This window comes from Thunnus thynnus, chromosome 20 (genome assembly GCF_963924715.1).
Source record: "Thunnus thynnus chromosome 20, fThuThy2.1, whole genome shotgun sequence".
NCBI lineage: Eukaryota > Metazoa > Chordata > Actinopteri > Scombriformes > Scombridae > Thunnus > Thunnus thynnus.
This window is the reverse complement of record NC_089536.1, coordinates 17,016,289-17,032,801: the sequence shown is the minus strand read 5'-3', so window position 1 is coordinate 17,032,801 and position 16,513 is coordinate 17,016,289. Positions and strand designations below refer to the sequence as shown.

At 41.5% G+C, this 16,513-nt stretch overlaps 1 protein-coding gene across 1 annotated transcript; it reads right to left on the bottom strand.

Annotated features, from left to right (window-relative positions):
* Positions 1–6,698: 6,698 nt before the first annotated feature.
* On the bottom strand, positions 6,699–12,655 carry metrn (meteorin, glial cell differentiation regulator). The gene is made up of 4 exons (XM_067576283.1): positions 12,340–12,655; positions 11,147–11,580; positions 9,464–9,523; positions 6,699–8,778 (listed from the first exon to the last, which is right to left on the bottom strand). Exons 1-4 carry the CDS (start codon positions 12,444–12,446, stop codon positions 8,465–8,467), a joined length of 915 nt encoding a protein of 304 aa, XP_067432384.1. The 5' UTR covers positions 12,447–12,655; the 3' UTR covers positions 6,699–8,464.
* Positions 12,656–16,513: the final 3,858 nt, after the last annotated feature.

Genomic DNA, 16,513 nt, shown 5'->3' with positions numbered 1-16,513 from the left:
CCCCATTGTATTGGATTGGCAGCAGAAGTTTCAGCGGTTAGATATCTTAAAATCTGAGCACTAAGACTGAAATTATCTGGATGGCCACACTCCTCTAGGGGTAAACAAGAAAACCTATTCTTGTAATTTGGGTTAAGTGACCTTTAACTGTCCCAGCTGGCCAAACATGGAGAACTTTGACAACAAGTTAAGATGTTGCTGGCATAGCTTAAAGGAAAAGTTTGACATCATGGGAAATATTACTAGTTTAATATACTATTCGATATCTGATGGAGAGTTAGATGAGAAGATCCATACCACTTTCATGTTTCTCTATTAAATATAGGGATATAGCCAGTAGCTGGATAGCTTAGCTTAGCATAAAGACTGGAAACGGGGGGAAATGGCTAGCCTGGTACTGTCAACAACAACAGAATCTCACAATCATTTGTTTAATCTGTAAGAAAAACCAAAGTGTAAAAATAGCAATTTTCAGTTTTATGGGGGAATATATATTGGAATAAGTGGGATTCAGTTAAAGAGTTTTAAAATGTTTTGTGTGATCTAAAATACCAACAGTTAAAGTTGGGTTTTTGAGGGTCCCTAGAATCAAAGTACAAGAGCTTCTTTCTAGAGTCACCATACTTACTTATAAAGAGGAAATCTATGGTAGAAAGAATCATTTTCCATTAATAGTAACCTCAATAGATCAGAATGCAATGCAGCTATAAGACATGTTGAGCTTTGATGAAGGGATTGTGATCAAAGATATGCAGCATTGCTCATGGATTAGTTTGCTAACAGTATGCAAAGCAACAACATTATAGCTTTACTCTGGCTATTGATGAAAGTAATTCTGGGAAATGTAGGATTATTTTGTGTGTGAGAGGCTGGTTGAGAGACTAGTTTAGAGGAACATTGGAATTAACTACTTTGTCAATATAAATGTTATTTATTAATAATAGCTAGCACCTTTCCATGTCAAGTGATGTATTTTTCCTTTAATACTAATAAATAAACACCTGTACAAGTTTCATAATGAGAGTGGTTTTAAATGTCATTGTCATGTTTTCACCTATTTCACAGCACTGTGCACCAAGCATATCTGTTGACAAATCCTACCCTGAAGCTGCAAAATGCAAAAGAAAAATGCAAGGAGATACTAGTGACATAACAAAACAACTGTGAGTGGCAGTTTCGTTCCTGCCTACCTCTTTCCTTAATAAACAAGTCGAACAAAAGGCAAAGTGCAATATGTCTCTGAGGAGGTAACCCAAGACAACTTCTCTGAGGGGGAAGATAGCAGGCAAAAAAAAATGGGTGCAAATGAGGGAGGCCGGGCAGCGCTGTAGTATTGCAGGATTAGACGAGAGAAACACAGGGGTGGGTGGCAGGTAGTGAGAGAAGAAATGAACTAATCTGCTAGGGAAGTTTCTCCCCTTTGTGTTGACAATCAGACAGGTTTTGTCAGAAAACCATAATCCTCATGGTTATTTGGCAGGGTTTTAGAGCCCAACAAAAAACAGGTGTGTTTCCCTGTAGTGGGTAGACTCACAGTCTGGGGTTAAGTATCCAGAAGGCTGACGTCAGCCACACAAGGACACAACACAGAGAATTCAAGTTGTATAACAGAGAGTTCTGCAGACAGATGAGGATTTTGGCACAGACGAAACTGTAGGAAAATGCTATTTATCCTGTTGGTCTGTCGAGTGGTCAGTCAGTCAACCATTTAAGTCCAGGCTGAAATATCTCAACAACTATCAGATGTAGTGCCATGAAATTGTGTCTAAATATTCATTGTCTCCAGAGGATGAAGCCCACAGACTTTGAGGATCCCCTGATTTTTCCTCAGGCGTCACCAAGAGGATGACCTCGTAGGATGCCGCCTGTTTTGACTCATCCTGACACAGTGAATAGCTCTAAGTAGCCTTATTAGTGCATGATGTCAGTGTTTGGGAGGTTTTTGTGATTGTACCCCCTGCAGGCTGATGTCAGCCCCAGGATACAGTGAGGAGATGGCAGCTGTGTTCAGTTCAAACGGAGGGGTAGCGGGCCTTCATTGGAGGGGGTCGCAATTCATTCCCTGTCTTTCCTTACAATACTTTTTTTTGGCGGGAAAGCACCAAAGACGCTTGTTTGACCCAACTTGTGTTTCTTTGCGGGACCCCCTCCCTGAGAAAAGTGTCTCCCGCCTCCACTCTCATACACCATGTCCACTCTGTCTTGATTGATTTTCAGTGCGCATTTTGGAAGGGATTACAGCCATCTGCAGGCTCTTGAGGAACAAAGGGGGCTCCTCGCTCTCCTCCCTTCAGTACTTCAGAGGGATAACATGGCCAGATAAACATGCTCTTGCACCGCTCTACACTTGTTCTCTATTCTGCCCTGACCTCTCAACCCACCCAAACTGCCCACTCTATTTTAAAGCTGACCATGTTTTTCTCTCCCACCCTCACTTTCCTCCTTGAATAGGCTCCACTCTTTACTCATCAGTTTTTACAAACTGCTTACAACAGAAAGAAAATTGTGAGTCATTGCCTTACGAAAACTCTTGTGTTGCAAGACTACTGTCTGGCATTTTCCAAGCCTGAAAATGAGAATTAGTGAGTTGCAGGTTAGCATGGTCACATAATTTCCATTTGGGGATCATCACTCCCAGCTGTGCGAGGGTGTTATGGGAACAAGGAATCGTCAGCTGGGAAACTGGGATGCCAGTGTGGTCATGGACTTCATGCTCACGCTCAGCTGGTGCCGAGCTGATGGAGAGGGAGCAGGATGCACAACCACTGAGTCACAGGAAGAGGTGGACAGACCACTAGGCTTAATGTTTGGTTGCAGCGGGTTGGATTACCAGTTATGGCAAAATCATTTGTTTACGTGGACAATAAAGCCTCTTGAAATCCACAGCTGTTTCTTCATCATTACTCTACCATATGCAGAAACTGCCTCAAATGTCTTCCCCTTGACGCCTTTTTATCAGACTTGCTAGATAAGACCTTTTCAGCTAATTAACTTCTCAGATATTTGTATATTTTTGGACAAACTTTGGGATATTCACAATGTAGACACCAAAGGCCATTTGAGTGTGCAGAGACTGAGAGTGCTTGAGGGGAAAAAATAACATAGATGGATTGTTATGTCTTGTCTGGTTCACAAGTGTTTGAAGGACGGTTAGTTCATGCAGAACACCAATCTCTCTCTCTCTCTCTTTCGACCTGACACTGAGAAAACAAGATTGATGTGGAAAAATGAAAAGCAGCAGAAGAGCAAATTGTCTGTTTAGTGATTCAGAGGCCTTAAGTTTCTTTTGGCAAAAACAGGGCGATATGATTTTGTATGATGTCAGAGCTTTGCAGCCACAGTTTCCAAATCAGCATCCGACACACCCAGCAGCTGTGGTCAACATTATGGGAAAGATCAGATTCTTGATCTCATGAAAAGAAAGTTACAGTTGATTGAAGTCCAAGTGAAGGATGAGTTTGAGAAGGCCCATCATGCACTGAGAGAAATCAAGCTATGGCACAGTAAGAAGCTGAAGCGAATCAACTGATATTCCTGCAGTTATACAACCTAACCTTGGTAAAGAAGCTGGTTTCAGATTTGGCATTTAAAGACAAACAGCCAAGATAAAATCATGTAAAATCCATAGACTGTAAAAAAAAAAATGGACGTAGCCACTGTGATGTCATCCACTGGTGTGTGGACTCCTGTTTTGAACTCTTTATACATCCATGGTTTTGAAGCCTCAAGTTTGCATTTTGACCGTCGTCATCTTGGATTTTTGGAGCCAGAAGTGACCATATTTGGATGAGAGGATGGAGCTAACCCTAACACTAGCTGCTAGCTTGTTTAGCACGATGTGTTCACAATCTATGGTTTACTGTGATAATGCTAATACTAATGCTATTTCACTAGCGAAAAACAGGCTTAAAACCATTAAAACAAAATGTACTTACTGGAAAAAAATGAACATCCCACTCCTTAGAGGGTCCTTTAGTACAACCAAATGCTGAAAAAGGCAACGAAAATGTTACAATTAACTTTCATGAATTGAAGACACAGTGAAATAGCGTCAGCTATGGCTACGCCTATACTCTGTGAATTTGGGGTTATACCATGGTTAACCAACGCTGTTGCCGTGGTAGCGACTTGCGTGTGACGGTACACCCCTGTCACTCAAAGCGGCAATTCCCTTAATTATGCATAACATTAAGCCTCAATAAAATTTAAATGAGTGAGTTTTCACTCATTTATTCACCCCCTGTATAGTTGTCATGAACAGCAAATTAGCTATAGAGACCAAAACTGTTTTTTGTACCAGCCTGTAAACATCTTTACTTCTGCTGAAAAGTTGAGCATTTTAACATGGGAGTCTATGGGGACTGACTCACTTTTGGAGCCTCAAGTGGCCATTTGAGGGGCTTTGCTTTGGCTTCATTTTTCAGCCCCGGAGATTGCCGCTGGGTAAAATCATGTCCATGTGTGTCAAATCTGACTTTGGTAACAATGATTTTATTGGAAAGAAAAAAAAGGAGAGTTACCTAACCAGGTATTAGTGGTGCAGCTGATTCTATGAAGTCATGCAGAAGTAAATATAGTGAAAATGCTCTAACAAAGTGCAACATCATGTTAACTGTGTAAATTTCAGCAATTCTGCAGACAATGATGACATTTTTAAATAATGTAAAAATGTATTTGTGCAAGCCATTATGATGGAGAAGAAGGAAAACTGCGAAAACCCGGAAGAGAGATTTCAAATAGAGATCTCCCACCCTCCATTGATGGCTGGGGTTGCAACAGGAGCTATTGAAGGGCTATGATGGTTACAAAAAATAAAGTAGATGCAATGAATATATATAAATAAGTCCCATTTTAGACTAGATAAGGAAGTCCATAATCAGTCTTAGTAGAAGTCTAACATCAGGGGTTTTTGGTCTGATTTATGAACCTTTATATAGTTGGTTATTAGGGGAAAGTTGCTGCTAGAAACACAGGACCTGTGTGCTGGGTGGAGTGTTGTTATGCCAGACTGCAAGGGAGTGTCCAGGAGCACTTTGCCCCCGCTTGTGCTCTCATCTCTGGAGCTTTGTCTCTGGCCACTTCCCTCAAACTCCCCCAGGGGCTGACGGAAGTCCACACCCAACAACTCTCTCCCATCTCTTCTGATTCCCCTTTCCTGAGTGCTTCCCGCACCTCACCTCAGCCACACAACAGGACAGAGTAAAGAGAGGTGTTGGGTGGATGGGGGAGGAGGGTTTACTGTGTGTCTGCAGCACTCTGCGGGGCCGCCAAATAACAGATGAAAATAAGTCTGCATTGAAATAGTGTGTGCAATCATTTCCAGTTTTGGATGTAAACATTAGATGTGAAAATAATTTTTATTTGAATTGTGGACTGCATGCATGTAAACAGCAGTAATTCCAATAGCTTGTTTTAATATGTGCAACTATGCCACTGTGTCATTGTGGGTACACTGACATTAATACTGCAGTTTGAGGGGTTCAAGCCAAGGTCGCAAAGAAATGATAACAATGCAGGAAGTTGAGCTTTGTCAAAATGTCACTTGATGTATTAGTTGAGGGAGTATAATTTGAGTGCTCTTTGTTTTGGCTTATCAGCCTTGCAACAGTAACCTCAGATGGACTGGATGGGAGGGGGGCAGAGGAGGTTGTGTGCAGAGCCGAGCAGCTCGGGGCCCCCAGCTACGGGATGTTTTAAAGGAGCACTGAGGCAGTAAATAGCTGGGGAGGTTGGAGGTTCACTCACATGAACTACTGATGCGGTGGCAAACCAGTGTCAGGGTTTCTATGGGAGATAGCTTGCCAGACATGGGAAGCATGTCGTGCTTTTGTGAGTCTTTTCCATTTAAGCTAAACACCATGGTAATTCCCCAGCTGCTCTTTTTCAAATGGATTTACTGCTTACAGTAAATCTGAGATTTTACTGAGGTGTGTGCAGTACAAGTTTATGCAGAATTTTGCAAAGAGGAGAAACAGGTGGTGAATTTATCATAGAGATTCAGTCATATGGGTGTTTCTGGATTATCTAGCATGCAGCTCCTCATCTGTCAGAGCGGAAATATGTACCGTGGTCAACCACAGCAGGTAACAGATATGTTATGTGATGCTGTAGATAAAATCCAAGTTGAGGTTGGAAACAAACGTTTGCTCCAGGCTGAAGACACATGGCCAAGTGGAGTGGAAAAGAGATTTGGTTTGATTGTGTCCTTGTGCACACGTGGTCAGGATGGAGTGAGCGACTGTGTGGCACCTCAGCTCAGCCCAGTCTGCCATGCCGCTCCCTTAATGGCAATTTATTGCTTCCTGAATCCTGAAAATGGGAGGCCTAGGACAACAGAATTCCAACCTCTGTTTTCTACGTCCTTCCCTGTCTAAACGCGCTCAGGGTCCTAAACGCTCCCTAAATCTCTCTCTCAGCTTGCTCTCTCAGGCATGCCATTTGTTCTGAGCTTTCAGAGGTCTGATTCATGGGTACTTGAAGTGACTTATGTCTGAGAAAAGTTTACCATGGTAGAAAACCTTTGGTCGCACATACTCTAATGTAGGTTAAACAGTTTTGACACTAACAGAGAGTTAGTGTGCTGACAAACTAATGATCCAGCTGCATTTTGTTTATGGAGCATGAAATGGCCACATTGAATTAAAAAGCCTTAAAGAATCAGCTAAACAAGAAAATAATTACATCCCAAAACATCCAGATTGTTTTCTTAAAGTATATTTTAATGACACAGACAAACATGAAAATAATCCACAATACTGAGACAGTGTTTTTTTTTTTCCACAGGCGTTTTTCATGCCAACATTTCTAGAATTTCTTATTGACATATTTACATTCACATTGATATCAACATAAATTCACATAAAAAAGAAACAAACAGCAAAATGGCAGTGTATGCATTTAAGACATACCGCTTCAGCACATCATGGTCATTTGGTATGATCCCCTCTCCTTGTTGATATAGTGCACATTAGATATGAAATCATTTTACAGAACAGAATTTATACACATTAAATGCATATTTTGTGTTTGTCTTGAGCTAGCCTTGTTCAGTGTGATAACTTGTTTTTCCACCAATAACTGGTCACAGGATTTTTCTGTATTTTCCTCCATTCTTACCTTTACAGCACAGAATATCACTGGACATCAGTTATGAATGGCTGTTGTCGTCAGTTCTATGAACATTGCTGATTATATACAGGTGAATAAAATCTTTTTTTTTTTTCTTTTTACTTCACAACATAAAATAGCTTCTTGGTTTTAATGTCTTGTTATGTGTGTCTTAATAATATGCTGCAGCATCATCGGAGAGCAGTAATTGACTTGACAACAATCAAACTTTTAACTGCTTTGGCTACACTGCTGCAATTTATCTCCAACACATGCTTTAAATAATTCTCTTTACAGTCCAATTACCGTACATAAAATCTTGCAGACATATTGGATGGCTAGTGACATGAAACTATGACATGAAAGGTGTGATATCTTACAAAATGACTTATTTAACAAACTGCTCTTAAAAGCCTGCATCTCCTTACAGAAGTAAAATCTCAGAATTGGCGAGAGTATGAAAAGTGCTTTCAGCACTAGTTTGAGCTGCTCAGGTAGCCTCAGCTTTGTGTTACTTCTGTATGTGCTCAAATTATCTGTACATATATTAAAATTCTCAATCGCTCCACTATGCTACATATAGTTGCTTTTTATTTGGTTTTCAGTGCTTGCAGCATCACTTTCCAGATCATTCCCTTTCCTTTATCAGTGCAAATATTTTTTTTTTTACATTTCCTTTTGTGAGGACCTTTTATAATCTCCTTAATAATAATAGTAACACTGAGGAGGACCCCAGCAAATGGGTGGCCACCAAAACATGCTAAACTCACTGTCCTATGGCTGTCTGACTGCTCAATATGTAGGCCAGACATTTTCCGAACAAAAACACTGTGGGAAAAGGTAGGAAATTTGAAATCTTGGACCACAGCAACACCTGCCTAGGGTTTTATCCTCACTGGGATAGCAACTAAGGCAGTAAGCTTTCTATAGAACTTTTCATAAATTTTCCTGAGTTTCAAAGCAATGACTCTCAATAGGCCTGAATTAATGGCTTGACTTAATTTATCCCAAATGGAAACCTTTTCAAGAGATTTCCTCTGAATCTGCATAATGGCATCACTCAAACCATCCAATGCCAAATGCGTATAATCTTCATTTCAACCATGTCCCTCATGTCACAACTTCACCAGGTCTTGGGGACCCGGAGACTGCATATTGCACTGAGATGGTGTTGGAAAAAAGCCCATTTCACTCCTCAGTCCTTTGGGGAAGACGATATCCATTGGTGGCGCCATGGCTACATCGGCCATTGCTCTTCGTGGCTTCTTCCAAAACATGGAACAGGGCTGAGTTTGGCCTGACTTTCAGTACAGCCTCGATTCTGCGTGGTAGACAAGCTGCTGGAAAGTTTTTCAGCTCAGTCTACTGGCAGTTCACAAGGTATCTGCTGGGCTGCTTTGGCCATCATGTATGCCTGCTGGAAGTCCTTGTAGCGGGGAGCGCAGCCCAACCAGGCCTCCCCAAAGTGGACCCGACCGGTGAAAAGGAAGCTGCCGGGCCCCGGTTTGACACCACACTGCAGCAGAGTCCTGATTTCACCCCGGCTGGTCAGGCGACTGTTGCCGGTGAACAGGGCGTATTTTTGACGAAACACCCGAGTGGCGCTGACCTTGATCACTGCTGCCCGTAGGTTCTCGTCTTCTTCCACTGACTTGATGTTACCTCGCACAACTGTGGATAAAGAGCACATTCTGGTTAATTTCCAATTCATTTCTGTGATTATTTTTTTTACAATGTGTTTCTTTTTGTTCACATAAAATGCTTTGCTGTATTTTTGCCATCTTGCAAATGTTATGTTGTCCAATTCCAGCAAGAGATACGGTTCTTTGCGGGATACCAACTGATGGTAAAAGCCGTCCCAAGACCAAAGCCTGTCCACTAATCTTTCTAACTTTTGTTGCCAGCTGAACTTCCCCTCAGTCCTGTTACAGCTCAATCAGAGGCCTGGAGATTAGTCCACTGCTTCTTCTCTAGGGGGGTGATGTGAGGATTAGTCCACTACAGCGCCTTCATTAGGGGTTCTTGTGTGTGTGGGTGTGTTATGTGTGTGTGTTGGGGATGCAGAGAGCTGCTGTTTCACCTTTAACCTTTGCACTTTTGAGAGGAGAGGATTTGGAGGCACTGGGGTGCTCTGCCTTTAAACCAATTCGACACAACCGATTTGTAGATCCTGACAAGAAATCATTATTTTCTGTGGATTTGCTGCAAGGACTTCTTGCCATTTGGTGGTCTGGTTAAATATGATAATCCTGACTGAATTAGAGGGAGGGGATTTCTGTGTGACAATGACATATCATTCCTGATTTGCTGTGTTCTTCCATGTGTGATCGGCAGCTCTTTATATCAGGTAACTTACCAAAGTCACTGGTACAGACAGCCATCAGAATCTCTGTGTTGTTGCAGGGTCTGCAGGCTTCTGGAGAGACAAGGAGAGGAGGAAAAAGAGAGAAAAGAGAGTCAGTTGGTGACCTCACATAAAACTCTTAACTGTTAGAAAACACCTATATGCTAATACTTCTAATCAGCCGCTGGAAATCAAAGGCCGTATTTCCAGATAAAAGATCACATGCACAGGAATGTGAGATGTGAATCTAGACTTAATACTCCACGCAAAGACGAGCAACAAAGGAACGACCAACCACCGCGTTCTAACAGACAGCTGCTACTTTTACAGTTGGCAGAGGAGGACCAGTGGAGCTTTAAGGTGCGAGGCTCTTCCACCCCAGACAATTTAAAGGCCAAATGAAACTTCCCCCCTAAAGCCTTCCAGGGTGTCTACAGTCACACCTCATCAAAGCCTGCTCGACAGGGTCTGGGGAGAGGGAGTGGGGGAGCACTTCAAAGATTTTTTTTAAGGACCACAATCCCACTTCTCATAAAATACTGCCCTTCCTTCCTGCTGAGGCCTTTTTGAAAACTGGGGAAAAAATACTATCTATAATATATATATATATCTATAAATCTATCTATCTATCTATCTATCTATAAAATGCACCTTTCTGAAATTCATAGCAGGATAGCCAGACAACCACAACCAAAGATTAAAATCAAACCAGCAATGCTCTGGCTGTCTGAATGACTGAACTGTGGGTAGAATAAAAAAGAGTCATGGCATTTTTTAAAGTTCTCTTCTCCTTGTGGTTCTTTGGAGGCCCCTTACCCACCCCACACATTCTCCTCCATAGTGAAAAACCTCTTGATAAATGAGATTCCTTCCTCTCTAGTCCACAGCAAACCCCCATCCAAACCTAATCAGTGTGTGTGTGTGTGTGTGTGAGAGTGTGTGTGTGGGGGGGGGGGGGAGTACACTCCTACAGACAAGTCTCCCCACAGAGAGGCAGCTCAACAAAAGAGGGGAGCATCTCAGCTGGGTAGAGGCCTCCCTGTCGCCTAGGCGACGGCAGTAATCCCAGAATACTCATGCGGCACCCATTCAAAGGGCTCTGGACTCTGGAGAAAGCCCCACATACTGTGCTTTTGTCCCCCTCCCTCCCCACTCCACGTCTCCCCTTCTCCTGCTCCAAACCAGCACGCCTCTGGGGAAAGTTTGGCCACTTCCTCCTCTCTGCACTCTGCATGGGCTATGGAAAGTCCAGCCAGCCCACAGAGGCCTGTTATTAATTATGAATCATCTACGGAGAAGAGTTTATATCATCATCACTGGTGGGTTAAAACCTTACATCTCCTGACCTTTTCAGGATGGAAGAAAAAGCACTTTGACCACATTTTAGTGGTTTTTGTGAAGAGTTTTATGTAACCAAGAAGTCAGATATTTTTTGCCTTTTAAATTTTTTTTTTTTGAGGTGTTCACACAGCAACAGACACATACTGTAGATTAGTGAGATTAGAGTAAGCTGAGATTTAAGTTTCGGTTACAAAGAAACAAAACTTCTCCCAAGTTCTTCTGTACTTACTCTGTTCAGTAAAAGCTCACTAGAAATGACAAATTGAAGTGAAAAACTTCACTGTGTCTAATTCTGTTTGACTCAAAGCAGCTCTGCTCAAATCAACATGGCTGACTAATGCCTCACTGACTCACCTTCACTGCTGATGGGGTTGGAGTCAAGTGACAGGCGAGCGGTCCAATCCCCTCTCAGCTCATAGCGAAAAGATGCGATCCGCCGGCTGATATCCTGGTGAGGTGTAGCTTGCAGGAAGAGAGCCACCCTCTCCCCCGGCAGGCGGCTGAAGCAGCGAACCCTCGGCGGGGGAGAGGATTCCAAGCGGTCCCCTACCAGGAGCTCCAGGACCCCATCTCTCTCCAGGTATAGCTGGGCTCCGTGGAACTGCTCAGAGGGCTTGACGCAGGCTGTGATGAGGCCTGAGCTGCTCCCGCCGGGCCCCACTGCCACAGAGGGCAGGCGGGGTGACAGGGTGAGGCGCAGGGCTCCTTTGGGATACAGCCAGTCCAAAGTGCCCTCAGAGCAGTGGAGGGAGATCTGCTCCACGCTGCCTTGCTGCTGGGACAAACCACTGTGTGAGGGGAAGAAGAGGGGATGGTTAAACAAAGATTTTGGTATTATTTTTCCATTTACAAATTGCTGTCACAGTATGGGCTTGAAACCTTCCTAAGTTCCTAACATCATCATCATCAGTGGATACTTTCCTAAAACAATCACACTGATTAGCTGCAGGATGGTTTGAGATGGTTTAAACACAAGTCATGCAAACAGCTAACCAAAATGCTCGTAAGAAAATTGTAGAAAACCCAAATTATTTTTTAGTTAGAGAGAAGTAAAAAAACCCAAAAAGTTTAATAAGAGAAAGCGCCGCCTAGTGGCAGCTCTGTGAGACCAAGGGCCCTTCACAGCATCTATAGGGCCAAACTTATGTGTAAGTATATACATATATCCTAAAAGTCCTCTGCAGGCATTTTAATAATATCGCTACTATGAAGCTGACTTCAATAACGACATCCACAGTATGTATCTTCTCCAGTTATCAGAATTAATCCTTCCGTCTCCTGTCTGTCTGGACCCTTCATGCCTCCTGCAGACAGCCCGGAGGCGCAATCGCAGCAGAGCTCGAAAACATTTTAATTGCGTCCTAATGACTAGTCTCAACATGTTGTTGCATTCAAACAAGCATCCTTTCACGCACTCCAAAAAAAAAACAAACAAGCAAAAAACAATAAAGAAGAGCCACCTGTAACATCTCTGAGCGACATTTGAAATAATATTTTCATTTAGCCATGCGCAAAAATAGCGAATAGAGGAAATATAAAGTACTTGCCTGCCTCTCCAGCTGCACTGGTCTTCCGAATAATTCGAGAGAGCCGCGTCAAAAAGGGCCAAAAGTAAAATCCAAATTGTGTAAATCCGAACTCCAAAACCAGACATTTTCGACAGATGATGATGCAAAGTAAAAAAAAAAAAAAAAGTTTGAAAAAGATTATTCCAAAAGCTGCAAATTCCTCTATGAAACAAATCTAATCCTATCTCTGATAACCTCCATAGTTTTGTATCCTCTTACCCTGATGTGTGAGATAAGAGAACACCGCTGCAGCCCACAACGCTCCGAGCTGCTGTGCGTCAGGGGACGCGCAGCTCTGAAGTTTATTCCCCCTCAGAAAAACTTCAGCGACCAATCAGAGAGCGACCAGAGAAACTTTAAACCACTCACACAGAGGAGGGGGAGGTACGTCTGACCTGCAGAATGAGCAACAGTTTGCATAAGATAAACCATGTTACAATTCACTATTGTGTTGGACATGTCTGCATAGAAAATACTAATTAACTGATGCTGAGTGAGTTTGTGAGTAAGGAAAGTTTAAAGACCCATCCAAACATGTTTTAAGACATTAAAAATGCTATACTTTGAATAATAATTTGTGTCTGACATGTCCCCCCCCCCCCCAAAAAAAAAAAGTTTTATTAACTTGTTTACATATCCTGCTAAATATTGTTGTATACAAATATAAAACAGATTCAGCTCTTGAAGTGGATGATATCATTATCTACTAAACATTTTTGGGTTTTGAACTGTTGGTCGGACAAAACAAGGTCGATTTGAAGATGTTATCTTGGGATCTGGGATATTAATGGACAGTTTTTCATTACTTTTTGACCTTTTATAGACTAAACAAGTAATCATCGAAAAGATATTCATTCTGCACAGTGAAGCTCAATAAAAATCCAAGTGAAGTAACAATAAGCAAAAAAAAAAACAAAACAAAAACATTTTTGAGTGAAGGGGGACTTTAAATATTATATAAAACAAGTGTGTTTGCTGCTTTGTGATGCTGCTTCAGGCTTTAGAGCAGAGATATCTTAGTTTTCAAAATGTTATTTTCTTTTTCTTTATAAACACATAAAATACCTTTTATAATTATAATGAGTTGTGTTTGTCTTTTTTAAAATCCCAAATCCCCTGACCTTGAATAACCTTGTCATAAAGCTTTACATCAGCAGCCCGTTTTACATCTGTTTCATTCTGCAACACTTTATACTTAAAAAAAAGGTCTTGCCATCTCAAGAGCTTCTGAAATGTAATAAAATATTGACTTCTTAAGATCCAGAGGTGATATTGGAGATGATATTGGTGAAACAGACAAAACAGGAGACATAAAGCACTGGTCACAGTTCAGTAATGCTAACTTGATTTTCAGGAGCGACATATATGATGGTGAGGATGATGAAGATTTTGCCTCCTCTGGTTGTTGTGCCCTCTGCCCTTTCCCCCGCTGGGCTTCTCTTTCATGTTGTGGTATTTATAACCAAATCAAATATTCTTTTGTGCCTATATTGCCCATCCATCTCCCCGAGCCAGTGACTTTGAGTGTACTTGTGTGTGTGTGCGTGTGTGTGTGTGTGTGTGTGTGATGAAAGTCTAGGCTCTCTGATGGAGTTATGACAAGGCCTCAGACCAAGACAAAGGCACATGTGCAGAAATCCAGCTGCTTTATTGTCTGCGGCAGGACAGAGCTTTGTTTTCCACAGGGCATTTCAAAGCAGCAGAGTTTAAAGCGCAGAGCGACAGGGGGGTGACCCACTCAAAGAAAAATGAATACATTAGTGCCTAAACTTAGTTATGGACTTCACAAATATGTCAGAGCATCCACGTGTGTGCAGAGTTTTCAGACGCCAACACTCAGATTTACACACTTTGTCAAACACATCAGTGTGCGTGTATTTATACGCGTGTCTATTAAAACATTAGCACACACGCGCTTTGTGACCCGCATGACCTGATCTACAGTCTTATCCAGTCTGGATCATATTCAATGCTTTCATGTGGCTGTTTAGTGTTCTGCCATGAACACAAGGATCTTATAGTTCCAGCATTCTGAGAATAAACTCACTTGATGTGGTTATCAACAGTTTCAAATTTCATTCCCACTCTCATTTAATGAGGGTTTTCCTCATGAAAAAATAGTAATAGAGCAAAGAACGGACATGACAAAACTTATGTGAAAATGACATTTATTTTAGTTTAAACATACATGAACTCATATGCAGAGTAAAATCAGTGCATGTAATATTGTCGTTAAAAACTGGATGCCTTGGTGCCAAGGAAATTGTTTGACATTTTGAGAGATACGCTTATTTGCTTTCTTGCAGAGAGTTTGATGAGAAGATTGATACCATTCACATGGTTAATATGAAGCAACAGCCAGTAGCCAGTTAGCTTAGCTTAGTATGAAGACTGGAAACATGGGGAAACAGCTAACTTGGCTCTGTACAAAGGTTAAAAAAAACTCTGCATACCAGCACGGATTAAACAAACAAGATATAAAATGTTAATTAGTGAACTTGAACTTTGTTTACTTTGGACAGAGCAAGGTTAGCTGTTTCTCCCTGTTTCTAGTCTTTATGCTAAGCAAAGTAGAGCTGCAACTAATGATTATTTTCATTATTGGTTAATCTACTTATCATTTTTTGATTAATCCATTAATAGCTTTGTCTATGTCAAAAAATAGTGAAAAATATCTGTTATAGTTCCCTAGAGTCCAAGGTGACATCGTCAAATTTGTTTTGTTCGATCAACAGTGAAAAACAAAAAGATATTCAGTTTACCATCATGTAGGACAAAGACAAGTGATAAATCTTCACATTTGAGAAGTTAAAACTAGCTAATTTTAGGTATATTTGCTTAAAAAATGACATAAATGATTATTTAATTATCAATCTGTCGATTGATTAATCGACTAATTGTTGCTGCTCTAAAGCTAAGCTAGCTGTCTGCTAGTTGTAGCTTCATATTAAACGGACAGACAGGACACTAGCCTTGGCATAGACACATCTTCTCATCTAACTCTCGGCAAGAAAGACCTATTCCTAGACCTGTAGTTCGATTTTTGCCTTAATCAATGATACATCAATATATCAACTAAAATTCATGCTGGCTAATTATAATAAAAACATCTCATTTGTTTATCAGAAATACAACAAACTTTATTTGGCTTCACTAGAATCTTGGTATTGGTATCTTGGTCTTGTATTCCACCTGGTTGTATCACAGGACCATTGTGTGCACAGAAAAGAATCACAAATTACACACCAGTGTGCAGAGCTGCAACCAAGCAGTGTTTGAGGTTAGTTTGAGTGTGTGAACCGTCAGACCTGGTTGCTTCTGTTCTACATCGAGAACAATGCCATCTTTGACTGTAATGGCTGCCCTCATACTTTAACCACTGAACCAGATTCCCGCTGTTGTAGAGTTTCAGCTCTCTGTGTCTGCTGCATTCTCACTGGCCCGCCAATGAGAGTGTCTTCAAACAGTGCTGCTGTATGCATACGAGAGTTGCATGCATGTGTTAGAGCTGTGTCTATTTGCGTGGTATTCTTTATTCCTCTATGTGTGTGTGTGTGTGTATGCAAACACAGAGAGGATGTAGTGACAGTGTGGTGTCACCGGTATTTATGGGACTTTGACATTGTGTGTAACTCTCTCTCACTGTCTCTTCTCGCTGTCTCGGGCACATAGAGACTCTTTTCAAGGCTAAAAAACAAGACTTTCAGCATATTTTAGGGCTATAAACATGTTTAAAGAACTAGTAGAAATGCATCAATTATTTCAGTAATTTGAATGTTTGTTGAGTTTTCTCCTTTGAATTTTAGCTAGGAAATCCCCTTTGCTGCATGTTCCCAGTTAAAAATTAATCAGAGTTCAACACTTCCTGTCTTCTTCTGTAACACCGCACAAGTCTAACATGACTGACATCTAGAGATCTAATCCTTGTAGTTTTGTACGAGAGAAGGCCGACGGGGTGCAGAAGTTCTATATTATTCAGAGAGGTTTGGTGTAACAGTATTATACTATCTAAAACATCATCGACGTTTTAGATAGTAGATCAACACCAGAGGGAGACTAAACTGAGTTGGAAAGTTGAGATGTCGGCGTTCCCAGACTTTTCAGCAGCTTCCCATGGCACCTCAGTGCTAATCCGGCTGATCTGACATCGCTG